A 24527-nucleotide genomic window follows, 5' to 3' on the forward strand; every position below is an offset into this window, starting at 1 on the left:
AAACCCCAGCAGCATTATGAAGGCAGCATTACTGATGTATTCATATTCCTCTGCATCCTGCTGTCCCTCCGTGTCTCACAGACTGCAGTGATCAGGGTTGTGCTGTAGCCATATCCTGTGCTACCTGCAGCGGTCCCAGCAGTAGAGAGGCAATGTGGGGAATCCTAGATCCACACTTGGGATTTTGGCAAGCCCCACTCAAACAAAATAAATAGGCAGAAGACTCTTGTCGAATGGGAAGCCACCAGGCAACAGTGAGGGATTGCTGTTGTGGGAGTAAGTCATGAACTAAAGAATGCCCCACAAATTGACTGCCCTAGAAATGCTGAAAGGCACGAGAATTTATGGATGCAAAGACCCACAAAGTTTGCTTTTACTGGAGAATCATTCGAAAAACATGTTTAGAGATCCCATTGTTGGTTCCAACATAAAGCCAGCTTACAAATAAACCAGAAACGAGCCCTAAAACCAATACTGGTTCATCTGAAAAGAATGCAGGGACATGTAACAGAGCGCGCACTCCTCTCGTCAGAAAGGTGGCAGTGTTGCTTTGGAGTTGCTGGAGGAATAGTTACAGACAGATTCTTTTTCAAATGAACAGCAATGTACCATAATATACCAACACAATCTAAGGAATGACTTAATCTAATGAAATGTAAGATCAGAGCGATATGGAAACCACACCAAAGCCCTGGACCCAAGTTCTGTATAATTCAGCCAGACTAGGACACTTGTGTTTGCACACACACTCTTGGGTTTTCAACCAACTGCCAACTTTGTACTTGCTGAGAAAACAAAGTTTAAGTTGACCACCCAGCTATCTAAGAGATCCCGATAACACCACTCATGTCTACCATCAGGATCATAAATCTCTATTTCATTATCTACACTGCACAAGGAGGCAAAAACACACAGTGTGGGTGACATGCCAGCATGACTGCCCTGTCCGGTTTTACAGCATCCCGTACGGCACACGCAGCTGGGCTGTCTGAACATCCGCACAGGTGATATTCACTTCACCTCTGGGAAGTTCAGAGAAAGCCCCTCGAGAACATATCTTTGACGTGATCGTTAGTATTACAGGATGTTATGGTCATTGCAATTCCAAGATACCCACTCACAAACCCGGCATACTTACTATAAATAAAGCCAGTGAATAAAGGCACGAATATCCAGCAGAGGGTCTGGTTTAGAAGTGACCGTCCCATAGTTCACCTTCACTCACCTTCACTCACGCCGAGTGTCCTCTGAGAAGCCCCGTACTGGTGCTTCCCCTAACTTAGGAGACGGAGGCATATTTTGCTTGCAAAGCCTCCGAGAGTGGCAATCAATTGTGTGGCTCTGGTTTTATTTCTCTGATGATGTCACTTTAAATACTTTTCATGTTCCATTTGTTATTTTTACTTCTAAAAATGACGCATTTCTTCAAATTCATTTTTCTCCAATTAGTCACAACTTAATGGCCCAAAGGCAGCTGCCTGCATGGCAGAGGGGCTGTCGGGCCCGTCCCCACTGCGGCTCTCACAGACAGACCCACATGAGCACCTGGAGTATACAGACGGCGTTAGGTGCCTTGTTTATCCCAGATGCCCTTTTGGCTTCCTGCCCTAATCCTTTCGCAGCAGGGCCAGGGCAGGAGACCCGGGAGCCAGAGTTTTACCAGAATAAACCACAAACAGAAACCGGAGGAAATGAAAAAACAGGAGGAAAACAAGAAAAAAGAAAGCAATGGAAAGGCAACAGAGAGGAAGGAAGATGCATTCCTCCACTTGTGGAATCGCCTCTGTAAGAGCAAAGCCGTGACAGCTCTACGACCCCTTGAGTATTTTACTCACATGCTGCTTCCAAAACATTCAACGCAAACCCTGTGGGCACGGCTTGCAGAGAGAGAAGTTTTAAGAGAAATCTCAAGGTTTCCCCTACCTGATCTGAACTTGCTCCGAATCAGCAAGGAGTGCTCAGACCCCAGGAGTGTCATGGTGACTCGGGGACCAGCTCCAGACGCCCCTCACTTAAACCATTAACTTCCTCCAACAGGGAAAAGCCGACCAGACCACGGCTGGTGCTCAGGATTCATCCAGCTCTCCTGGCCTCTCGGGGTGCTTTTACAGCGGGTTGGCAAGAAGCAGCAAGTGGCTTTGCAAGAGTTGGTCCCATCCAAGCCCTGACCCTCCACAGACACCAACTGCTCCCCCTGTGCTGTGTTGAACTAATGAACGTGGAGCTGGCGGGAGCCTCCTCCCGCCCGGAGTTTACTACCAGCAGCCGGGTGTCCTGGCTGATGTCATCGTCTAGCGGGGAGCAGCGACTATCGGGAAGGGTCTCCGCAAAGACAGGACTTGGATATCTGATCCTAATTACTACCGGCCCCTACGCAGCCAATCAGGGCGCTCCCCGCTTTGGGAGCTGCTGGAAATATCAACACAGCGAGGGCTTAACTCTTTGCAGCGTGGAGGGATCCCAGTGGCCCTCACATGAAGGAAGGGCTGGGGTCAGGCCAAGAGTCCTGGGTGGTTGGGTGCAGGGCCTCCCGTGGGTACCGTGTTGGATGCCCTTCCCGACAGGGAGCCAGAGGATGTGGCTGCGGCTGCCCAGCAAATGTGCCCCTTGGCGCAGCGTTTGGGTGCTGATCACACAATCACAGCATCATTCGGGCTGAAGGGAGATCATCCAGTGCAACCCCCTGCCAAGGCGGGGCCACCCAGAGCAGGGCACACAGGAACGTGTCCAGGTGGGCTTGGGATGTCTCCGGAGAGGGAGACTGCACCCAGGGCTGCAGGGGTCCTGGGGAGCTGAACAGGGGTGCTCAGGGTGCGTTGTCTCTGCTTCCCTCCTGCCGGCAGGTGAGCCCAAGGCTGTGCTGCTCAGTGCACACCTTTGTCAACATGTGGCTGCATCTGTAGAACGCTTTTGAGCATCTGTAGGATGCTCCACTTGAGATGCTCACATACACTGGGGCTCAGGTGGCCTGTGCTGCAGGCACTCAAAAACGTCCTCGTGTTCTATAACACACACACAGACACTCAGGGCAATGCCACACAGAGGAGGCAGGGCTAAACCTTTACCTGCACTACAGATGAGCACAGTGGTCCCAAGCAGGCTGGGCACAGCCATGCGCTGGGCACAGCTGCCATGGAAGATGCTTCACCTTCCAGACATTCTCAGAGAAGAAAAACTTCTTGCAAACATGCAAAGTGAAGAGATACAGATCCTCTGAGGCTCCCCTTCCCCAAACCCATGTCTGGTTCACTTGAAGCAAGTGGGAGGCAGTGAACTGATGGCACCTTTTGCCTTGGAACGTAAGTGGTAGCAGTCAAGCTAAGTCAGGGGCAGGTCTCAGCTTCCCTGACACAGGGGTCTCACCTGGGAAGCTGCTAAATGATAAACACCCACCTGAAAACTGCCTCAGGCCTGGTTCGGGGATTTGTTGGGGTTTATGTTTGTTGGCTGTGGGGTTTTGTGCGTGTGTGTTCGGTGCTGGTGGTGGTTTTACTGTTTTTTATCCTGCGGGTTTGGGAAGTCCTCTGAAACATTCTGGCTTGGTGACAGGAATTTCAGGACTTCCAGATATGCTTCCAGACAGACTTCCACTTCAGATGGCCCATGTCACCAGAGACCTTAGAAACTCAGTGGCCCCAGAAGCTCTGATTCTGGAAGTGCCCTGGCAGTTATCAGTGCTGGTGGTCCTCACGTAGCCCATGATGTCCTGAGCCAAGCCCTCTACTTGTCTTGGGCTGGATGTGATTTCCTGGTCATGCTACATATGGTGCAGTGGATATTCCTAACATCTGGCCAAAGACCTGCTCAGGTATCCCTGCTCCCTTTGGAACCTGCTGGTTCCTAATGTCTCCTCCACTGTGCATTAGCTGGACCTGCCTGAGGAGGCTCTGTTGATGCAGCACCTCATGCTGATCTCACCCTTGGTCTGTCCCTCCACCCCTTCAGGACCATTTGCAGAGGTGATGGATGTTTCCCTGGTTCCACACCAGCCACAGCAATGCACGTCATCCAGCAGCCCAGAGGAAGGGCGTCCAGGACTTTTTCACTCCAGTGCTGCCTCTTCCCGTGGAAATGAGCTCTGCTTTCTCAGCCCCTCTTGCTGCTCCCGGAATGGTTCATGTCCGTAACCTTTTCTGTCTGCAAGTGTCCATCTCCAGCCTTTGGAGTTCAGTGGAAGAGGAGTGGAGCGCAAGGGAGGCACTGTACGGTGTGATCCTGCTTGGGGTGGATCTCCCTGTGGCAGAAAAGGCCTTCAGCAGAGATGGCTTGGATGAACTACCCAAGGTGCACAGCACCTAGTCTGATTCCCCCCGGGACTGACCCTCTTCCCCTTCAGCACTATCTGCAGGTGTGAAGGATGGACACAGGAGCTCCAGGTCTGGTACCAAATGCTTGAGGAGGCTGGCAGGACAGGCCTGGTCCCAGCTGCAGGGCGCTGCTGGATGGGATTCTCCCATCACCTCCACCACCAGCACATTTTCCCTGCTGACACCTGTACACAGAAAAGGAGTTGTCACAAGACCCCACATGGGGGATGTAGGCAGTGCAGGAGCCTTTTGGAACCCTGAAGTTCTTGAGTATTGCAGTCTTCCCTCTTTCATGGAGATGTGTTCCCTGCCTGAATGATAAATGAAGACAAAGGACTTTTTTCCCCTCAACTGAATGATTTTTCCCCTTAACTATAATGATTGGTGGGTGAGACGGATAAAGGCTCTGTCCAGGGCTCATAATTCTTCCAAGCACTCTGGAGGTGCCTCTAAAGCAGTGAATAAATCAGAACCAGCATTTTTTCACATGGTCCCACACAAATGCAGGGAGAACTCAGAGCTGTTCCAAGGCAGGAAGCAAAGGATTGATATGACTGAGGCTGAGATGAGTCAAAATCAGGAAGACACAAGAAAAGGGAGTAGAAAAGGTGAACAAGGATCAGCAAGAAAAACCAGCAAGCACTATATTTACTTATTTTATTTCTTTAGGTGGGGTAGAGGCTACAAAAGGCACAGCTGAAAAAGTGAACCGTTGAGTAAAATCCCAGCACATTCAAGATACTGGGATGTGGCCTGCCTCAGCTGGGGAGGATGGCCGGAGAGCAGCAGATGGAGCCCATTAAACTTAAACAGGGGAGATTCAGGTTAGCTCTAAGGCAGAAGCTCTTCCCTGTGAGGGTGCTGAGGCGCTGGCACAGGGTGCCCAGAGAAGCTGTGGCTGCCCCATCCCTGGCAGTGTTCAAGGGCAGGTTGGACACAGGGGCTTGGAGCAAGCTGCTCTAGTGGAAGGTGTCCCTGCCTGTGGCAGGGGCTGGAGCTGGAGGAGCTTTAAGACATTGTACTGGTCACTCTGGCAGCCAGTCACTAGCCATTGGACTGCCATTTCTCAAGTTTGAAGTGACCCCAGTTTCTCTTCCTTAAGGGGTAATTTCTAAGGCTGGGCTCTTGGCTGTGGCAATTCATGGACTGGTCATTTCTCTTCCCTGCTCTGTGCATTATTTACATGTACAGATGTTGAATCTCATCTGATGTTTCATCTTTCAGGCATTCAGCATGGAGAGAGCATTCTGCAACTGCTTGCAGGAAGATTTACTTCTAATTGCTTTAGTCATTTTGAATCATCAGTCCTTTTCCCTAACATTTCTGCTAAGGAGCCTTCTCCCAGCAATTGGTGGGCACGGTAACCCTCACACATAGAATTCCTCCATATAGCTGCTAAATCCATTCAACTTATTTGCAAACTGGAATGAACATTTCCTCATTTATAGTTTCTTGGGTCTTCACTGGAGCCTTTTGTAAAAACGAGCATCAGATTCACCTCTCTTCCCAGCCATGGCAGGTGGGATGTTGGGTCTCACTCTGTGCTTAGCTCAGATGTATGCCTTTGCATATTGCAGAGTTCTGCAGCCCTCTGGGACTACCAGCTCCCAGAGATTTGTTCCTACTCGTTTGATGGATTTCTTCTACAATCACTTCACCAGCTCCTTAATCACATTTATAGGAAGGACAGACCCCAGCATACTACTGGCCTTGAAGCTGTTACTGGTCGCCATCCTTTCTACCTCTTGCTCTTCTACTGGTGCTTGCAATGGCTGCTCCTCTCTCCTTGAGATTGTTTTAGATAGCATGCCAGTTGTTTCCCAAATGAGGGTGATGCTCTTCCCTTACCAAGCCAGGTAAGTAAGCTAAGTTGCACAGGTGCTTAGGGGAGAGAAGCAAGCCAGTTCATGAGCTCTGCCCTGCTTAGGTTCCTGCTGTTAGTTGGCCTCAGGCTTCTGAGATGGTGAACATTCAAAGTCCCGTAATGTTGGTTCCAGGACCTGCTCTTAGAAATCTTTTCTCCCCTCTCAAGAACTGAACAGCCACAGACTATGCCCTGTAAAGCCATGCCCTGCCAGAGGCTGAGAATGCAGAAGAGATGAGATTTTCTTCTCCCTCCCTCTCTCCCTCCATCCCTCCCTCTCTCCCTTTTTTGCTCCATTCCTCTTTCCCTCCCTTCCTCTCTGGCTCTGTCTCTGCTTGCCTCCTCCAGGGAATATCAGTATCCAGGCCTTGCAAGTGCTCAGTTCACTGTCCGAGCTTGTTTCTTAGAAGGTGACCTCAAAGAAACGAGTCATCTCCACAAATGACTCAACTGCTGAATTCACAGGCCAGAGCTGGTGTTTCCCTGTGCTGGTCATTATGTGAGAGTCAGCCCTGACCACGTCTGGTCTTGATGTCCTCAAGAAAAGGAAGCAGAGGTAATTGTCACCCATAAACCTGAGAATAGAGGCAAGGAGGACAGGCACTGAGATCACACCACAGATGCTGAGAGTTCACACTGCCCAGCCCTTGCATGCTTTGGACATGTATTGTGCTGTACCACACTCACTGTCCTGCTCTGGAAAGGGCAAGCATCACCACCAGTTACTGCCTTTCGCTGGAAGGCGAAACAGGAACACAGGTACCAAAGACTGCCAAGACCAGTCTTGCTCCCCATTCTCCTGTTCCCATGCATTACAGTGTCTCTGCTGTAAACAGGACAACACCTACTGCAGTGAGTGAAGGAGTGAGCCTTAAAAGCCAGAATAAATTAGTCATGGTAGGGAATTCCTTTGAACTGAGAAGTCACAGCCCAGAGCCATAAGCATATCAGCTCTGTGCTGCTCACCAGACACCAGGAAGCAGTTCCCCTCTAATCTCCCAGCACACCCCATTGTTTATGGTTCTCATTTATTTTGAAGCAGATTGTTTGTTTCTCTGTCGCTTTGCATCTGTGGGAAAAAGACCCAAATGAGCTGACGTTTGTGTGCGATCCCTCTGGGGACATGGAGGGGTCAGCGTGTGACAGGGAGCCTGTGCCTCCAGCAGGTCTCAGGGCTGTGGAGAGGGAAGTGTGCCAGACCCCCCTCAGGGTGCACTGCCAGGTGAGGCTGGGGTGTGCAGAGCCCTTTGCTCTGCCTTCTGCTTTCTTGTTGCACAGGAGGTCCAGCACCAGAGAGGACCATGAGGACCATCGATTCCACCCGTGTGCTCCAGCTACTGCTGCTGGTGATGCTGCCATAGAGAGCGTTTACCTGCAAACACCTGAATTTAGCAAACTGAACGAATTCACTGCGAGGGTTGGATGCGATGCCAAGCAAAAGGTCTTATAACAAGTTTGCAACTGTCCAAGCAAGCAGTTTTTCCCCAGACCTGGTATCCTGCTGGTCACATCTGCTCAGACCATGCTGTCCTGTAGGAATAAGACCACTTAGCCCTTGGCTTCTTCCCTCTAGCACCTGACAACCCCATTTAGAGAAGAGCCCTCCTGCCATGCCCTTATTCTTTGGATGTCCACAGCATGCTCTGGGAAGACAAATCTGATGAAATGAAGTCATGATCCTGACTGTCCCCATCCCACGTGTAGGCTAGTGACAATTTGCTGCATGCTTGTGCTGGTGAAGGTCCCCTGGGGAGATAAAGCTCTGTGCTGAATGCCCCCACACTGGTATAACTCCTGAAATCCTGAGGTCCTTTTCTGAGGAGAAAGGTTGGAGAGAGATTTGCCTTTAGAAACATGTTACTCAGGAGAGCATTCTTCCACCTGTAACCAATACAGCTGTGACACACTGAGTATAGGGCACTCACTACAGGGAAACCGGTAGCCAAAGCTCACAGAGAGCTCTGACCATCCTTTGAAGATACTACTGCCAGGATGTCACCACCTTGATAGAGTGGAAGAAACAATCTTTCCCTGATGGAGACTTTTACAATGGGCCAGGTGAACTGCCCATTGATGATGGAGACATGGATCACTGCAGCCATCTGAGGTCAGGGCCTGTATGAATCTCCTGCTCTGAGACTGCCCCAGCAGAGCTCCATCACTGCTGTTGGTCATAGTCTTTAGGAACCTGCAAAGAAATCAGCTTCTCTTTGCATGCCTGAGGCTCAGCCCCGGGGGTGAATTGCACAGAAAGGAGCTCCTCTGGCTCTCACATGGCAAACAGACAGGATAGTGCTCCCCGTGACCTGTGACAAACAGAGTTTTTCTGAGCTGGAGCTAGCAAAGCAGTAGCGTCTCTGTCACTGTGAAGCAGAGGTGGTCTCTGGGGAATAGCTCACAGTGACCCTAGCTTGGTCCTAGCTCAGGACTTAGCCCAGAGCATAGTATTTCTTTGCTCAGGAGACTGTGAGCATGGATGGTCCAACACAATCTACTCTTTACCTTCTGATTGCATCAGGCCTTGGTTAAGTGCCATCGCAGCGGCATTTACCTTGAATTTGCCACTGCCTGCCAGGCATTTAACTGGTCTGTCACCTTCCTATTTCCTCACAGAGCCTGAGGGCAGGAATTTATGATGGAGATGTCATGAGCTCTTCCCACTCTGACAGCAGACAGGCCTTGCTTGAAATCAAGCTGTGAACTATTATCACAGCACTGCAAGCATCCAAGCGAGGTCCCTTAATTTATGACTGTCCAGAAGATATTATGCAATTGACAACACGAACACAAAAATCCTTCTGCACTTTACTAAAGCTACTATGAAAGTGCCTGATGTTTTCAGCATAATATTTACTTCTTTGTAAATATGCTCAATTCCCCAATCCCAGTTCAAAACAGAGAGATCAGAGGATGAACACAGGGAGATGACAGAGCTGTTTAAAGATTATGTAAAACGTTTTTTCCTAGCATAAATATTTGATTGTAGAACTCTGCCTGTTGTGTTTATGGAGCAGGGATGCAGGGAGCTGCTGCGGCCTGGCACTGTGCTGGAGGCTGCCCCGTGTTCCCTGCCCATCCCTTCCCATGCGGTCCAGCATGGTGCATGCACGGACAGTTGACCCCATCTTGCTGCAGGCTGACTGGGGGGCTCACTCCTGACCCACCGTCCTGTCCTGTGGCACTCCATCATCTGCAGGAGCTTCAGGGCAGAGGGGGTGAAGGAGGAGTTAAAGGCTCAGAGTCTCAGCTTGGTCTGTGGCCGGGGAGGTCGGGGTGTGTGTGTGTGTGTGTTTGGTGCGATGCTCGCGATGGGGATCCTGGCTTGAGCTCAGCTCTCCAGTCAAGTGGGCTGTGCTCAGGGGAAGGGCCAGGCTGGACATGGCCCATGCTGTCCAGAAGCAGAAGTGGGCTGGAGGATGCCAAGAACTGCCTCCTGACTCATGACTGTGGGGAACACCAAGGTCAGGGCACTGCACTGGGCAGGAGGGAAGCACAACAGCACCGTGTGCCCCTGGTGTGGACCCGCAGCTGGAGGAGGCTTTTGTCCCTGTGGGGAGGAGGAGTGGGGACAGGCTTCACTGATTTCCTGCAGGCATAACTGAAGGAGGAGTATGCTGAGTGGGACCGTGTGTTTCTGTGTCCCACAGCCTGGGCAGGCTATTTCTATTTTAATCCACCGAAGATGATGTTTTGGGGATGGTTTCCCGATGGAGCTGGGCAGGGATGGCAGTGGTGACGTACTTCGCTCAGGGGACTTCTCTAGTACCCACAGCTGCTCTGATGTCCTGGGCCACAAGCAGCGTGGTCGCAGATGCTGAGCTCCCCTGGCAACAGTGCCTGGGGGGACCTCAAATGCTGCAGGGACAAAAGAGCAGGGACTTACTCACTGCTTTTCATGAGTGCCCCGTGCATGGTACAAAGCAAGCCTATGGCTGGCTGCCCATGTCCTTCCTCCTGCATCCCTCAAGCTTCTCCTCCTCCCTTGAGCAGCCAGGTCAGCCCAGCCCGGAGCCTAAGCACACCAGGGTGCCCAGAGAAGCTGTGGCTGCCCCATCCCTGGCAGTGTTCAAGGGCAGGTTGGAAACAGGGGCTTGGAGCAAGCTGCTCTAGTGGAAGGGGTCCCTGCCCGTGGCAGGGGTTGGAGCTGGAGGAGCTTTAAGGTCCCTTCCAACCTAAACCAGTCTGGGGTTCTGTGATTCACGCTCCAGACAATGCTATGGACGTGCTGTATGTGCTGTCTAGGCTGCAGGTTGACTGTGTGTTCCTGAAGGCATGTCATGGTGAATGAGGCAGTTGCTGTGTGCACTGACTCTTGGCCTTTAACACCAGGCAAAATGTGCACCTTTGGGTGATCCTCACCCTGCCCCAGCCTGGACAAGCAGTGTTGTGGCAGCGTTGGTGCTCAGGCGTCTGTACCAAAACATGAGGAGGGGAAGGCCGGGGCTGGGGTGGTATCTCCACAAGTTTCCCAGCAGCTGGGCTTGTGCAAGCCACTGCAGGACCAATACTGAGAGCAGTATGGGACATGTGAGCCTCAGGCCTGAGCTGGTACACTGCAGTAATGACAAGCCTCAGTGCTTTGCTGGATGGGCAGAGCAGGCAGGAAGGGGTTTTTGTTCCTCCAATGTCTGATTAGAAATGAAGGGAGAGAAGCAATGGCAGCAGCAGCATCACCTCCGTGCCCCTCAGATGACCTGCTTGGCTGTGCTGTGTCCCACCTTCACCCTGTGCTCACTGGGTGCTTGCAGAGGGACACTCAGCAGCACGCTGTGCACCCCCAGAAGGGCTGCACAAGTCCTGCTAGTCCAAGGGATCCAGATGACACAGCATCCCTAAGGATAACAGAGCCAAGGGGGCTGTGCTGGAGCAGGGCAGTGTGCCCTGAGAGCTGCGGATGCTCCACAGAGCCCCAGCCCCGTGGGGTGACCTCGCTTCTGTTCCCTCTGCATCAGGACTTAGGGTAAATCACATCTCCTTTCGGTTTCCTTATCTCTAAACTGCCGTAATGAGGCTAACCCCTTTGTGAAGCTCTTGGAAGTCTCCCCCCCCAGAGCAGGGCCAGATAATAAGAGCTGTATTGTTGTAAGCCCTGCAGCAGCTCCAAAGCTTGAGGTTTCCCTACAGAGCAGCCAGCCCAGCCCTACCTCTGTTCCGACCAGGCAGGAGAGCGGCAGTGAATTGAACATTTCCCTCCACATCCCTCCCTCCAGACCATTAAAGTACCTCGACACAGCCACTTGTTTTGTGGTTCAGCCCTAAGGAAGGAGGGTGTTTTTGCAGAGGGGGGTGACAGGCACTAGTGAGTGATACGAAGCAAAGCTGGGCCCGGGTTAGTGGCAAGCGGAGCTAAAGCCCCAGATATACATCGGATGGGCTGGGAGCATTATGTATTTCTGGAATGCCTTCTGGTCTTTATTAAAATGAAACCACAGCCAGCCCAAGAGAGCTCATCGCCCAGGCACGGGGCCAAGTCTAAGTTACTTCTACAAATATTTATTTAACCATATCAATGACAAACTCTTTTGTATAAATGTTTTTATTTAATCATAATTTACCAATTATTTTAAATCAATTGTTTGCCTGGTTTCTAAACACTAATCAAGAGGCTTGCATTAGCATTACTCAGGCGGATTAGATGCATCATTTCACTGAAGCTTGTGGCATTGCTTGCCTGCCTTGGCCATGGAAGAGGGTGCAGATGGATCCCAAATTTCACTCCCACTGTCAGATTCCTGGAGGACTGTGCCTGCGGTGCTGCCAGCCCTCCTCACCCAGGTGACCTCTGGGCTTAGACGAGCTCCTGATGCACATGGATGTTCTGATGCTGATCCCACCTGAGCCTCTCAGGACAGGATCTTTCTCCTGTTTCCTTGGGCTAATGGTCCTTGCCCTCATGGAGGTGCTGGCCCTGTCACAGATGCTTCAAGTGCCCTTCCCTGTCACTGTTTACTCCTCACAACTAAGCCTGGCCCTTCCCCAGGTGCAGGAGAGGTTCCTCAGCGTTCCATCAGCCCAGAGGCAGGAATACTGAGTGTGGCCTCGGTGGTTTGGGGCAGAACAGGAGCCTGTGAATGATGGTGTTTGCCCCAGTGCCCAGCACCGCCCAGCCCTCTGAGCTCCCTCACCTCCTCAGGAGCATCCTGGAAGGACCCCAGCTCCCAGGCATCATTTACCCTCGCTCTGTCACACATGGACCTTCTCCAGCCCAGTTCTCCCACCGTGAAATAATGCTAAAACCAGAGAATCTGTGACTTCTGCAGGGCTCTGCCTCCTCCAAAGCACTGTGAGAGGCAGCGAGGGCATGGCCTGCACCCAGCAGAGCTGCTGGGGGTATGTCAGAGCTATAGGCTCCCTGTGGGCCCGGCCATGGCATCCTTTGGGAGCAGCCCGATCTGCTCCCGGGGATCTGCCCGTGCTGTTTATTTGTACGGTTTCAGGCTGCTGCTGCTTGCACCTCGGCCCCCTGCTTGAGCGCTGCTGTGAGCACAGGGGCTGCGGGAGCTCCCCCTTCACACTCGGGTCTGTTCATCATCTGCAGCAGAGCCTGCGCCGGAGCTGCCAGCTTCCGAGAGCACCGGTTCCTCCTGCAGCCTCCGCAGGGCAGCTCTGCTGCTGCTGCTGAATCCCTCCCTGGTGGCCTTTTGCTTCCTGCAACTGCCTGACAGGAGGATGGAGCCAGGAGGGGCTGGGCTCTGCTCCCAAGGAACAAGGGATGGGACAAGAGGAAACGGCCTCAAGCTGCACCAGGGCAGGTTTAGATGGAGCTGAGGAACAATTCCTTCCCCAGAGGGTGCTCAGGCATTGGAACAGGCTGCCCAGGGCAGGGCTGCAGTCACCGTCCCTGCAGGTGTTCACACAGCGTGGAGACGAGGCCTCAGTGCCATGGGTTAGGGGTGGCCTTGGCAGTGCTGGGTAAGGGTTGGATTGGATGAGCTTAAAGGGCTTTTCCAACCCAGTTGGTTCTATGGTTCACCCAGGGTATCTGATGCATCTTCTTCCACTGTTAACTCAGAACCAGGAGCCGTATTGTGAAGCCAGGATAGCTGAGAGTTAATCCTATTTACAGCAGCTTCCTCAAGTCTCCTGCTTCAATCAGTTCAGGCTACTCGAGCAGGAGAGAAAGCAGAGACTTTGAAATCCTCCCAGCTGGGGAGGGATAGGGAGGTGCCAAGGTTTGCAAAACACAGGTTTGGAGATGAGCAACCTGAGCGAAGGCTTTGATGCAGCGCTGCAGCGCGGGGACACAATTCCCAGGAAACCTCCTCCAGGATAATAAACCCCACGTAAACAGAAAGTGGGCGGGTTTGATATAACTGTGGGAGCTATTTTAAAGATTATGAAAATAAAAGTTAATGTTAGGTATAACCTTTTAACATTAAAGTAGATGTTTGTTTCATCTAAATGGTAAGGGATAGGCCTGCTGCTAGAAACAGGGCAGCACTGTACTGCACAACAGGTAGCTCTAGGTCCCTGTGCTCATACTTCTGCAAGGAGCAGGCATTAAAGCAGTGGTAATAGGGAGCTTCCTGCTGCTGACTTGTAAACAAACAGGAACGTTATTTGGACAGGTCTCTGAGCTGCTGTGTAGACAGGAAAATTTGGAAACAAAATCATTTCACACACTGCCCTAACAAGCCTTTTCCTGTCCATTCCGAGGGAAAATAAACCCAAAGGAGGTGCCCATCCTCGCTCTTTACAATAGATCCTTCCAAACCTCTTTTCAGAAGTTAACTTCTTCATTTGTTTTTGAAAGCATTGAGGGCTTTGTCAGAGCCTCACGTCTCTGGATGAGAAGGAGGGTGCTCTGTGAGAACCCCACACATGGCCCGTGCTGGCTGTGAGGGGCGATTCCTCCCTGTGCCCTGTTGTAAGGAGCAAGGCTGCTGTGGTGTGAGAGCTGCATTCACCCTTCCCCATTTGGCTGTCTGAGATGCAGGGCTCAGCTCTGAGGTCTCCTGCACAGGCAGAGGAGGAAAGCAGGTGCTGGCAGAGGGCCACCGGCTCTGCTTATCTTCCACCCTGAGCTCAGACTGGGAGGAGCTGGTCTTTGGAGCAAAGGCTCTCTTTCCATTAGGCAGAGAGGAAGCCCAGATGACAGCTAGGACTAGATTCTGTCTTTCAGATAACTGACGTGAGAGGAGATGGATCCCATGAGACGTGGCCGAGCGCAAAGGACAGACAGGACAGATGATCACTGGGCAGCATGGAAAGATGAGTGTAGAGGGAATGGGCTTGTGGGGGAAAAGAGGTTCCTGGTGAAGTGACAGCAATGGAGCAGCATGGTAGGAACACAGCAGGTCTGAATGCTGGGAGGCAGGGATGCAAGCAGTTCTGAATAGTGACATTAGAAAGCATGCAGGAAAACCTAGTGGTACTAAGCAACTTGACAAGCACTGGATCAAGCCCTATTGTGCCCTGCCCTCACTTTCTCCCACTCCTCTTCTAAACCCTCCCCAGCACACCGGCCAGATCTGAGCAGATATATTAAAGAGTTATGAAATCTGCCAGTCTTAGGGTGTGATCTAGCAAGACCTAAATTGTGTCATTAACACAGTGTCAGTGTCCCTTTGTGCCTGGCACAGAGAGGACGACATTAGGAGTCTTTATGCGGCAATGGGATGGTTTAAGTTGATGAAGGCTTGATGAATAGATGGGAAGTCATTGAAAACAGACCACAGTGGCTTCCTTCAAATGCCTAGCTCTGTCTCTAATGTCTCTCTTGCCTTGTGTGGTGCTGTGGGCCCAGCATATCTCCATCAGTCTGCCCTGTGTGCAGGATGTCAGTAGGATGGCGAGGCTCTGCTGGAGTATGCACCAGCTTTGGCCACTGTACAATGAATCCGGAGTGTCTCGTACCACATAACAGGCTGTCAGTCTGCCTAATGAATCTGGGCCTCCTTGGGAAAGGCCTAGGGAAGGCATCCCTGGGGCTTTTTGCATGGATAATACTAGTAAATCTTGGGGCTGTTCATGTCTAAGGTATGCCAAGGCTGTGTACAGGACATCCAGGGACAGTCAGAGGGCTCTATGGGGACATGTCACAGGCTGCCAGATGTGACATTTTTTCTAGACCAAGCTCACAAGCAAAATAATGTGAAGGTCGTGAGGACAGTGAGGTTCTTGGTCCACTGCAACATCCAAGTCTGTTCAGTGCTGATGACTGCAGGACCATATAACCCAAAGGGACAAAAGGGTTTGAAGCTGCAGTAAAATAAATGCAACTGCCTGACAGTGATCTGCAGAACAAAGTGAAGTGGAAGAGGTCTCTCTGATGAAACACACAAGTACTTGTTCAGGTAAGGGAGAACTATAGAGAAAAGGATGTGCTGTAGGACATTTATTCCAACTTACTCTGTCTGAAGAGTGGGCAGCTTCAGACCTCTAATCCCCGACTGGTCACCATAGCACATCTGGAACTATTGAATATACTGGGGAGCAGGGAAGGATTCCTGGGTTCTGTGTTCATTTTAGAATGAGTATTTTTGTCTCTTCACTATTTATAGTTTTGTTTGTATGTTTGGGACCTAGACATACCCCACCACGCTTCAATAAATCTGGAATATCTTTGTTGACAACAAGAAATGTCATCTGCTGCTAATGAAAAGAAGGTCATCACTGTATGGAGTTACTTGTATAGTTCCTATTTCAGTACATGCTCTCTGGGCAGATGTGGACACATGTACAGTAATTCTTCACTTTTATTTCTTTAAAAACAAACCAACAAGTTCAGAAATAAATGTTGTAATCTGAAGAATACCTGTATTATGACAACCAGGAGTAAAGCAGACAAAATAGATCTTTCTTCCAAAAGATCCAGCACTGTCGCTAGCACTCCCCACCGCACAGATCAATACAAATGTAAAATGACTTTCAGATGCCTGCCATCACCAGGACTGCTTGTGCTGGTGCACGAAAGTGATGGGGACATCACATTGTGAGTGAGGGGGCCATGATAAAAGCAATGTATTACAACAGGAAAAAGAAAACACATCTTTTTGGTCAAGTGAGGAAAGCTTTTTAGTTTTTATATCAGGAAGAGAGCTCTGCAGATGATCTGGTGGTTTTAATTTGGGCTGAGCACAGGTAATTGTATCAGTTTGCCAAGCAGGGTGATTGAAATAAACCCCCTTCCCAGCCTCTTTTAATAAACTATCTCTGAATAGGTCCAGATTCTCCAGACAAAAGCTACAGAGGGAGCTTCGCAGACTCCTTGGATTAGTGTGAAATGAGATTTATTCTATTCCCTGCAAGTGGCAGCCTTCATACTGAAGTGTTGGTGGAAGGGACAGCCCCAAAACCTTTCTCTTGGAGTGTCTCTGGGACTAAGAGCGCAGAACATGGTCGTGTGGGATGAGGGAAAGCAAAGGTGTGCTCAGCCCCATCCCCACCGCATGGGTTTGGAGTGGTGAGCTTGTGAGCTCCAGTACCTGGAGCCCCGTTGGGAATGAAAATAGACGGGCTCTGCTTCCTTAATATGCCTTAAACATCCTGAAAATGAAAGGAGGTAGGTTTGTTTGATTTCATTTACTCCGAGATTTCAGTTTAATGTAGGTTTGATAACTAAATGGAAAACAAATGTGGTGCATTACAGGGAGGCGGCCTGGCCCAGCAGCGGGAACGGGACCGGTGAAGGAACATTTTTCTAATGATCCCTTCTGGAATGTTATTTTGAACTCTTTGAAACAGCAAAGGTTTTTAGACATTGTATGTTTTGTTAAGTGTCCCTCAGGAAACGCTGCGTTTAAAATTAGTCAAACTCTTTCACTTTTTTAAACCCTTCCCTAAAATAGTGGATGTAAAATTTGGTGGGAATTCTGCTTAGAGCTCAAATTGGCTGAAACAGACGACCTAATGGAAATGACATTTGGGGAAAAAATGTGAAAAACCTGGTTTTCTTTCTGGCTTCCAATGACATAATCGGGACATGGCAGGCCTGCCTGCTCCTCCGAGTGTGCCCTGACCCCACGGCTCTGGTCACCAGTTTCCCTCGTACGGGAGGAGAGAAGCAGCTGGGAGAGAGCTAAAAGAGGGAGATGACGGTGCTGGTACAACACTGCCCATTGCCCTCGGTAATATTGCTCTGAGGCATAATGATCATCACCCTCGGAGTGTGTAACTTGGTGAGCAGGCCAGCAAACATCCACATAGAATCATAGAATAGTTAGGGTTGGAAAGGACCTTAAGATCATCCAGTTCCAGCCCCCCTGCCATGCCCAGGGACACCTCACACTAAACCATGGCACCCAAGGCTCTGTCCAACCTGGCCTTGAATGCTGCCAGGGATGGAGCATTCACAGCTTCCCTGGGCAACCCATTCCAGTGCCTCACCACCCTCATAGTAAAGAACTTCTTCCTTATGTCCAATCTAAACTTCCCCTGTTCAAGTTTTAACCCATTACCCCTTGTCCTGTCACTACAGTCCTCAGTGAAGAGTCCCTCCCCAGCATCCTTAGGCTCTGTCCAGAGAGCTGTTGCCCTCTGATGGGACACCTGGCTGGTTTTCCTGCTTGGGAAAGGAGGGGCAGGCAGGTTTTGGCCTGAAAGGAAATAAGGGAGAGTTCCCTTGGTGACACCCAGAGTGATGCTGAATGGAGGTCTCCAGCCCAGACTCGCCTTCCAAGGGGCCACATCATCCCAGGTGACCAGTACCTTTGTGCCAGCACACATCACATTCCCAATGGATGTACTTCTGGATAAGACTGTGCCACCTTGCCCTCACCAAGGTCCAGTGGAGGGGGACACCTCCTTTGACTGCTGTCTTTGCCATGGCTGTCAGGTGATTCCCATGGGCAGTCCGGGTGTCTGCTCCATGCCCTGATCCTGCTGTTCTCCATGGGGTGTGAGGAAGGCTTGTGCTGGCTGCACACAGCGCTCCCTGCTCAACGGTGAACTGAGACAGTTCAAAACGTGCCCCACAAACACATCTGGGACCTTGCCCAAGCCAGTAGCTTATTTACTTGAGGCGTTTTGTCACTTGGGGAGATAAAGGCTCCTTCACACACCTCGGGTTCCTCTCAGCGCGGCTGGGAGATAACGGCTGAGGGCTCTGGCTCCTACTTGCCGTGACCCTCGGAGGGTTTTGAGGAGAGGCCTCTTTGGAAAGCCACCCCTGCTATCGCTTTGACAGGTATCAGCCGCGCTTTGAGCAGGCAGCCACAGACAGAGATTAGCCAAATGTGCCCAGAGTGCTCAGGCTCTCCAGGCATTGCTTTAAAACACGGAATGGGAAAGGATTTTGAGCTGAGATAGGAGGCTTTATTCAGAAATGGTCTGACCTAAGGACCTCGCTATCAGCAGCCCCAGCAGCCGTCACAGATGGGGTCCTTTCTGAGAGAGGTCTAGCTGATAGCAGAGACGAGGGGCTGTTCTGCCACCATAGACCCCAGTTTAGTGTCTGGTGTGCAGGGGATGAGAGTGTCCTTTGCAATCTGCTTACTGATCCCTGGGGCATTCCAGAGGCACAGCAGCATCAGAGCAGACACTTGGGAAAGTGGCGATCCCTTTGGAAAAGTAGCGTTTGGTGAACTCTTGCTGTCTTACTGAGAAGACACCTGACCTGGGGGATATCCACGTGCCTGTGGAAGTTGTATCACCCAGAGGAACAAGCGCTTCTGCTATGCAAGCACAGCCACAACCGTCAGACCTACCCACTCATTCATGTGTGCAGAGGTGGGAGCATGGCCCATGGACAGCAGAGTCCAGAGGATGTGGGACTGCCTCTGGGCAGAAGGGAAGAGATGAACTAGTGTGTGAAGAGGAGGGTCTCCCAGCAGTGGGGCAGTGTCCCAAGGAGAAAGCAAGGACTCCTCAAGGAGAGATCAAGAAGTATCCCAGGAAGCACCATGAGGATTGGAGACCTGTAGGGCCACTGGCTTCAGGGGGTGGTGGGTGCGCATCGAGTTGGAGAAAGTAGTTTAGGAGACAGGGCACAGGTTGGCACCAATGCTCAGGGAACCTGCCTTTGTCACTGCCAGCCCAGGGAAGTCCCTCTCCAGCAAGTCACGTCTTGGCCCACTTCCTCTCCCACACGGGTTTTACTGAGATGCTAAATTCCTCCAGATAGGGGTGTCCCTTGTCCTGGCCTGGCACAGCTCACGTCCAAACACCTCGTGGTGTTGTTACCTCACTGTAGATGGCATTCTGGCTGGAATTTGTGCACTGTTGCCTGGCCAGTCAGATTGCCTGAAGCACCCTGCAGCTTTCCACAGGCTGTTGCTTACGAGGCACAGTCACTCTACAGGCGGCAGTACGCAGACAAGCACAAGGAGAGGCATGTGTTCAGGGCAGAGCATATGTGTTCATGGGATGCATCTATTGTGGGGCCTATGCCGGTAGCACTGAAAAATGGCATTCCTCATGGTACCCACATTTTCATGCCAAGCTAAACTTGCTTGTCCTTTTCAGAGATATTTATAGATGGGAATCTTGACAAGAATGAGTTTCTGTTTTGGAAGAAAAAGTTCTACTTATTGCTAGCTCTGATGTGAGTGCATGTGTGCGCTCAAAGGTGCAAGCAAGTGAAACAAATGCCACCTAAAGAATGTGATAAGTGAATCCCTGCGGGGGAATGACCAGGAAAAACGAGGCAGTCTTTAAACTGGATGCTAAAAAGCTTGTCAAGAGCAACATGCTCCTCCTGTTCTGGATGGTGCATGGGGCAAGTGAAAGAGGCAGGGCAGTGGAGCTGTCAGGGTCTCATTGCTGCTTTGTGCTGGTGTGTGCTGCGAGCAAGCTGCTGTGCTCACAAGGGAAACCTTGCTCCATGCACACTGCTCATACCTCACTGGAGCAGTATGTGCTTAATTCCAGTGTTTTCCAGAAAGGAATTGTTTTTTTTCCAAAGGAGAGCTGCTGGTTAAGAGGATTATATAAAGTTGCCCTCAATTAAACTCACTCATGTCTCTGAAAGGCAAACACATCTGCTCTGTTGTGGGAGGCTGGGTTGGCAGGGGGGACAAGCTGTTCCAGCTTGGAAAGAGTGATATCTCTCAGAAACTTGCTGGAGTTCTCACCATTACCATAGTGAAGAAGGGAACAACCAGCAGACATGATGGGAATGATGCATGCACATTCCTGGCAAAGGTAGATTCCAGGGACACGAGATGCAGTTATCTTCCGCAGTCCTTCCCATCGCCACTGCCTGCCTCAGTCCCACCTCCATGTCCTGGATGGTGAAGCCCTTTGACTTTCCTTTCTCCATATTCTCTACCTCCTGGTGCCTACAGTCTCCCATTCTGCATGCTAGGGCTGGAATACACTCTTAAGACTCTGCAAAGAGTGTCCTCCAGAAGGCAGTTCCATGGCATTATGGTCAGATCAGTGGTATGATCTGACAAAAAGCAGCACAGAATGGTTAAACCCAACTAAGCAGTTCCCAAAACTCTACTTGTTTCTTTGCTTGTTAGTGAATAGAGTCACTGCCTTCAGCAAGCAGGACTGCATCACCTCTGTGAGGTTGCTGTGGTGGACAGTTCCCATCCCTTCTTGGCTGCACACCAAATGTCCAAGGAGAAAAAGCTGTACCAGAGGCTGGGAGGAAAGAAAGGGATTTGGTTTTGTCTGCTTGTGAAGGAGCTTTACATGAGCTGGGATGGGGAGTAATTCAAGGAACTTGTTCCTCCCCAGGAAATAAAGGGAAGAAAACCAATCACTTCAAAGTATTTTAACAGAATACTGCAACACCAACAGTGCAGAAAAGACAGGGATGTGTAGAACAATGGTTAGAAGCCCAACAGAAGGAAAGGAAGCTTCAAACCGCAGTGTTTTACCACACCAGCACACACTGGCAACACCCAGGAGTCATTACTTTCTGCTCATCGTGTGCAGTGCAGGGCTGCGTCTGCAAACTAGAGCTTCAGCATGGACAAGTGTTTTGGGGAAGTCTTGCCAGAGAAGGGCACTTCTCACACCCCTCAAGAATTAATGAGAAGCTTTTCCCACCTTCCTTCCATGTAGACTAGAGCCAACTTTGGCACAGGTTTGCTACTGCTTGGTTAATGGAACCAGCTGCTGCATGTGGTTAGCTTTGAGTACCTGCCCAGAGAAGATAATACGGCTTCTTACCTTCAACCACTCCCATTCATTCTTTCCCCATCCCCCCTTGACATTTCTCTCTGTCCTAACATAAAATTTGTGGCTTCATTAAATATCTTCAGGATCATGCAAAGGTCTAAGAAAACAATTATCACTATTTCTGCTGACCTTCCTACTTGGTTTTTGTTAAAATTGCGTGTTTATGGTTTTGCTCAGCATCTCAAAGCTTTTAGCGCAAGAGGACCATGGTTGCCAGTAGGTACCACCTCACATTATTTAGAGGTGCAGCAGCAACATAGAACCACAGAATGGTTTGGGTTGGAAAGGACCTTAAGATCATCCATTTCCAACCCCCTGCCATGGGCAGGGACACCTCACCCTAGACCATGTTCCCCAAGGCTCTGTCCAACCTGACCTTGATCTCCAAGCATCTCCAAGGCTATTGACAGTGTTTGAGAGCAGCCAGCTCTTGGCAGCACGGACTGCTCCTGCTTGGGGAAAACAGCCTAGCTAGGAACGATGGTGCTCCTTAGAGACAGATTTAGCCCAGAGTGACCTAGCCCTGATGATACAGTTGTCATCTAGATGATGAACTAGATGATCTTAAGGTCCGTTCCAACCCTAACTATTCTATGATTCTATGATCTCCTACACCACTGCTGTTGCTTCCCATTCACAATACCTGCACTTCAGGTATCACTGACATGGTTGAGCTCCAGTGAACCTCCCAGACCCCATGCACAGGGTTGTGGAGGTGATGACTGAGCCAGCTGCTGGGCTGGGGCCATCATCTCCATGACAGTGGCTGGGGCTGAGCTGGGGCTGAGCTGAGGCTGTGCTCAGCTGTGTACTTGTCTGTCTCATACCTTTTGCACCTCTCTCCAGACTGCAGTACACAGACCCTTAAAAACACAGTTCAACCACGTTCCCATTGCAGTTCTGCTAGCTCAGAACTTCCCAGCAGGAATGTGACCCAAAGATGGACATAGATCTATTGCTGCATGGCTATTCCCAGTGCGTGGCACTACCTGGTGCCCTGGAAGGAGATAAACACCTCTAATCCTTACAATGCATCCTTACAATAAGCTTGCACTTGCAGCACCTTGCGTGTGATTGCACTTGTCACCTACTAGAGAAAACTGTGCCACCTCCTACGGAACAGTGTCCATATGAGGTGGGGATGTAGCAGTGGGTTGCTCCCCGTGCACCAGTTTCAGTGCTACCTGGGACATCTCCTGTTGTGTCCATGCCATCCTCACTGAGCCTGCTCCGCCAGCTGTGTGTGCTGCTATGAACGTGTTGGTAACCTTTGCAGATCATCTTCCCACCATTGACCTGGTGTCAGCAACAGGGATGGAGTGAGAATTCATTCAGACCTCTGGAGCTCACAGATCCCCGGGCCATATAAATAAACATGTGGTGATTGATAGCCTGAATCGGCGAATTTAGGATCCCTTTTCCCAGTTTCACCGCTTGGTCTACATAATCCCACTGTGCTTCCAGTGATGGCAACAAGTGAGTTTAAGTCCACAACCAGTGTGGTGGGGCCAGGAGTCTTCCAGAGCTTTGAAACAGAGCTACCAAGATGAGCATCCCATGAAAGGGGTCTTTAAACACAAAATTATTTCAGATAAAGCCAGGAGGGATAATGTGAGGCAGAGTGGAAATCAGCAGCCCTTGCAAACAAGACACCAGAACCCACTGCACCCTGGCTGGGAGGTCTCTTCAGGTTTGCTCTCCAAAGGGGGGAGCCTTTACACAGGAGAATGAAACAGGAAGGGGTGTTCAAGATCAGATGAGGGACACAGTTCCTCTGAAGTCTCCATTTCATGTCCCTCCTCCTTCATCCCAAGGGATAGTGCTGGACATCTCAGACAACAGACACAAGGATGTAGTTGACGCCAACCTCTGGGGAAAACCAGCCCTGAAAGAGGGAGGCTGGGATGCCAGCTTCCCAAGCATGCTAAGACACAGCGGCAGCTCTGGAATGCACTTTTTTATTATAATCCCAATCATGGCTTTTATTGGTCTATATTTTTGTAGCTATTTCTAATATCACAAATATTTGTGTCCCCTTAATTTTCTGAGATCCGTGTCACATTCTCAGCTGCCATCTGCTCACGGGCTCAGAGCGGTTACGCAGCTGAGTGGGGAACCACGCAGACAACTCCTTCTACCCCTTTGAGGCCTTGTGCCAGACATGCAGTGGGGAGTCCCCTGACGTAGGACTCATCTTCAGCCCACCCTGCAGAGGGCCATCTGGGTATTACCCTCTTTACCAACATACACTGTCAGCAGGAAAGACTGGGGCAGAGGACAGGTCCTGACCCTGTCCTTCAAATGTAGCTGGGCTCCAGGCTCTTGGCTTTGAGCCCTGTCCTGCACTAAAAAGGGTTGGCATCCTCTTGCAGAGAATCAAAGGTCCATGAGACCCTCCCTTGTACTAGGGGGAAGGGAAACAGGAGAGGTTATTGAATCCCTTTCAGAGGTGATTTGACACCAGAACTGGATCTCACCTGTGTCTCCAATAAAAACCCAGCAGTCTGGACCTGACTCTGTTCTGCTACAAACTCTGTCCTTGAGTTTCCAAGGTGGGATGCTCAGCCAGCTCTGTCAAGTAGTCCGTCAGGGTGGATGCATAAGGGGTTTGGAATAACCTTCCTGAATGCCCCCCCCCCCCCCACTACTCAGGATATAAAACCTGTTTGCATCCTTCTGGCGAGTGGAATGTGCTTCAGTGCATAGCACAGGCAGTTTGCAAGGCACGGATCCCCCGGGCAGCATTTGGCTTGTGGGAACCAGCGGAGGGAACCCTGTCAGCCTGGAGAACAAGGTGGGAATGGTGCGGAGCCACGGCTGCTCCTCCAGCCCCAGCCTCCCCCCCTGACCCGCGTTCCGTGATCCGTGCTCCCTGATCCCAGCTCCGGCGGCTGCCCGGGACCCCGCACGCTGCCTTAGGCAGCCCAGGGCCGCCCGCTCCTGCAGCTCCTGCTGAAGGGGGACTCCCCGCCAGCCCTGGGGAGCGCAGCTGATGGTGCTGTGCGTGTGCTGCCCCACAGCTGCCCTGCACACAGCCTGGAGGATGGCAGCGAGGCGGCTGCCTCCGGCTGCCTGTGAGCCGAGCGTTGCAGGGGTAGGGGTAAGCCACGCAAGTGCCTCGTTCAGGCAGAAGCTGCGACTCCCAGTGTTTGGGTGCCTGCTGGTCAGCACGGCAGGGGAGAGGTGAAGATTGACTCTTCCGGAGCTCTGAAGCAGAGCTGCCACACCGCCCTTTTCCCTGCCAAGCGTTTCCCTGCTCCTGACACAGATGTGCCTGGGCACGT

At 51.0% G+C, this 24527-nt stretch overlaps 1 protein-coding gene across 12 annotated transcripts in view; it reads right to left on the reverse strand.

The window, feature by feature from the left end:
• MYOCD (myocardin) overlaps window positions 1-24527 on the reverse strand; it is a 225828-nt gene that overhangs the window by 31242 nt on the left and 170059 nt on the right. For 3 of the 12 annotated variants that reach the window (XM_061461925.1, XM_061461921.1, XM_061461922.1), the window contains exon 1: window positions 1226-1912. The exons of 4 other annotated variants lie outside the window; for them this stretch is intronic. Coding sequence is in view for 2 of the 8 variants with exons in the window: in XM_061461916.1 (XP_061317900.1) it covers window positions 1139-1208 (70 nt within the window). In the remaining 6 variants the exon portion in view is untranslated. 5 more of the 12 variants (XM_061461917.1, XM_061461924.1, XM_061461923.1 and 2 more) reach the window with 5 other exon arrangements.

The sequence above is a fragment of the Pezoporus flaviventris genome, unplaced genomic scaffold (assembly GCF_033815535.1).
Source record: "Pezoporus flaviventris isolate CSIRO_AGI_PZ_B2104156 unplaced genomic scaffold, CSIRO_AGI_Pfla_v1 ptg000034l, whole genome shotgun sequence".
Taxonomy (NCBI): Eukaryota; Metazoa; Chordata; class Aves; order Psittaciformes; family Psittacidae; genus Pezoporus; species Pezoporus flaviventris.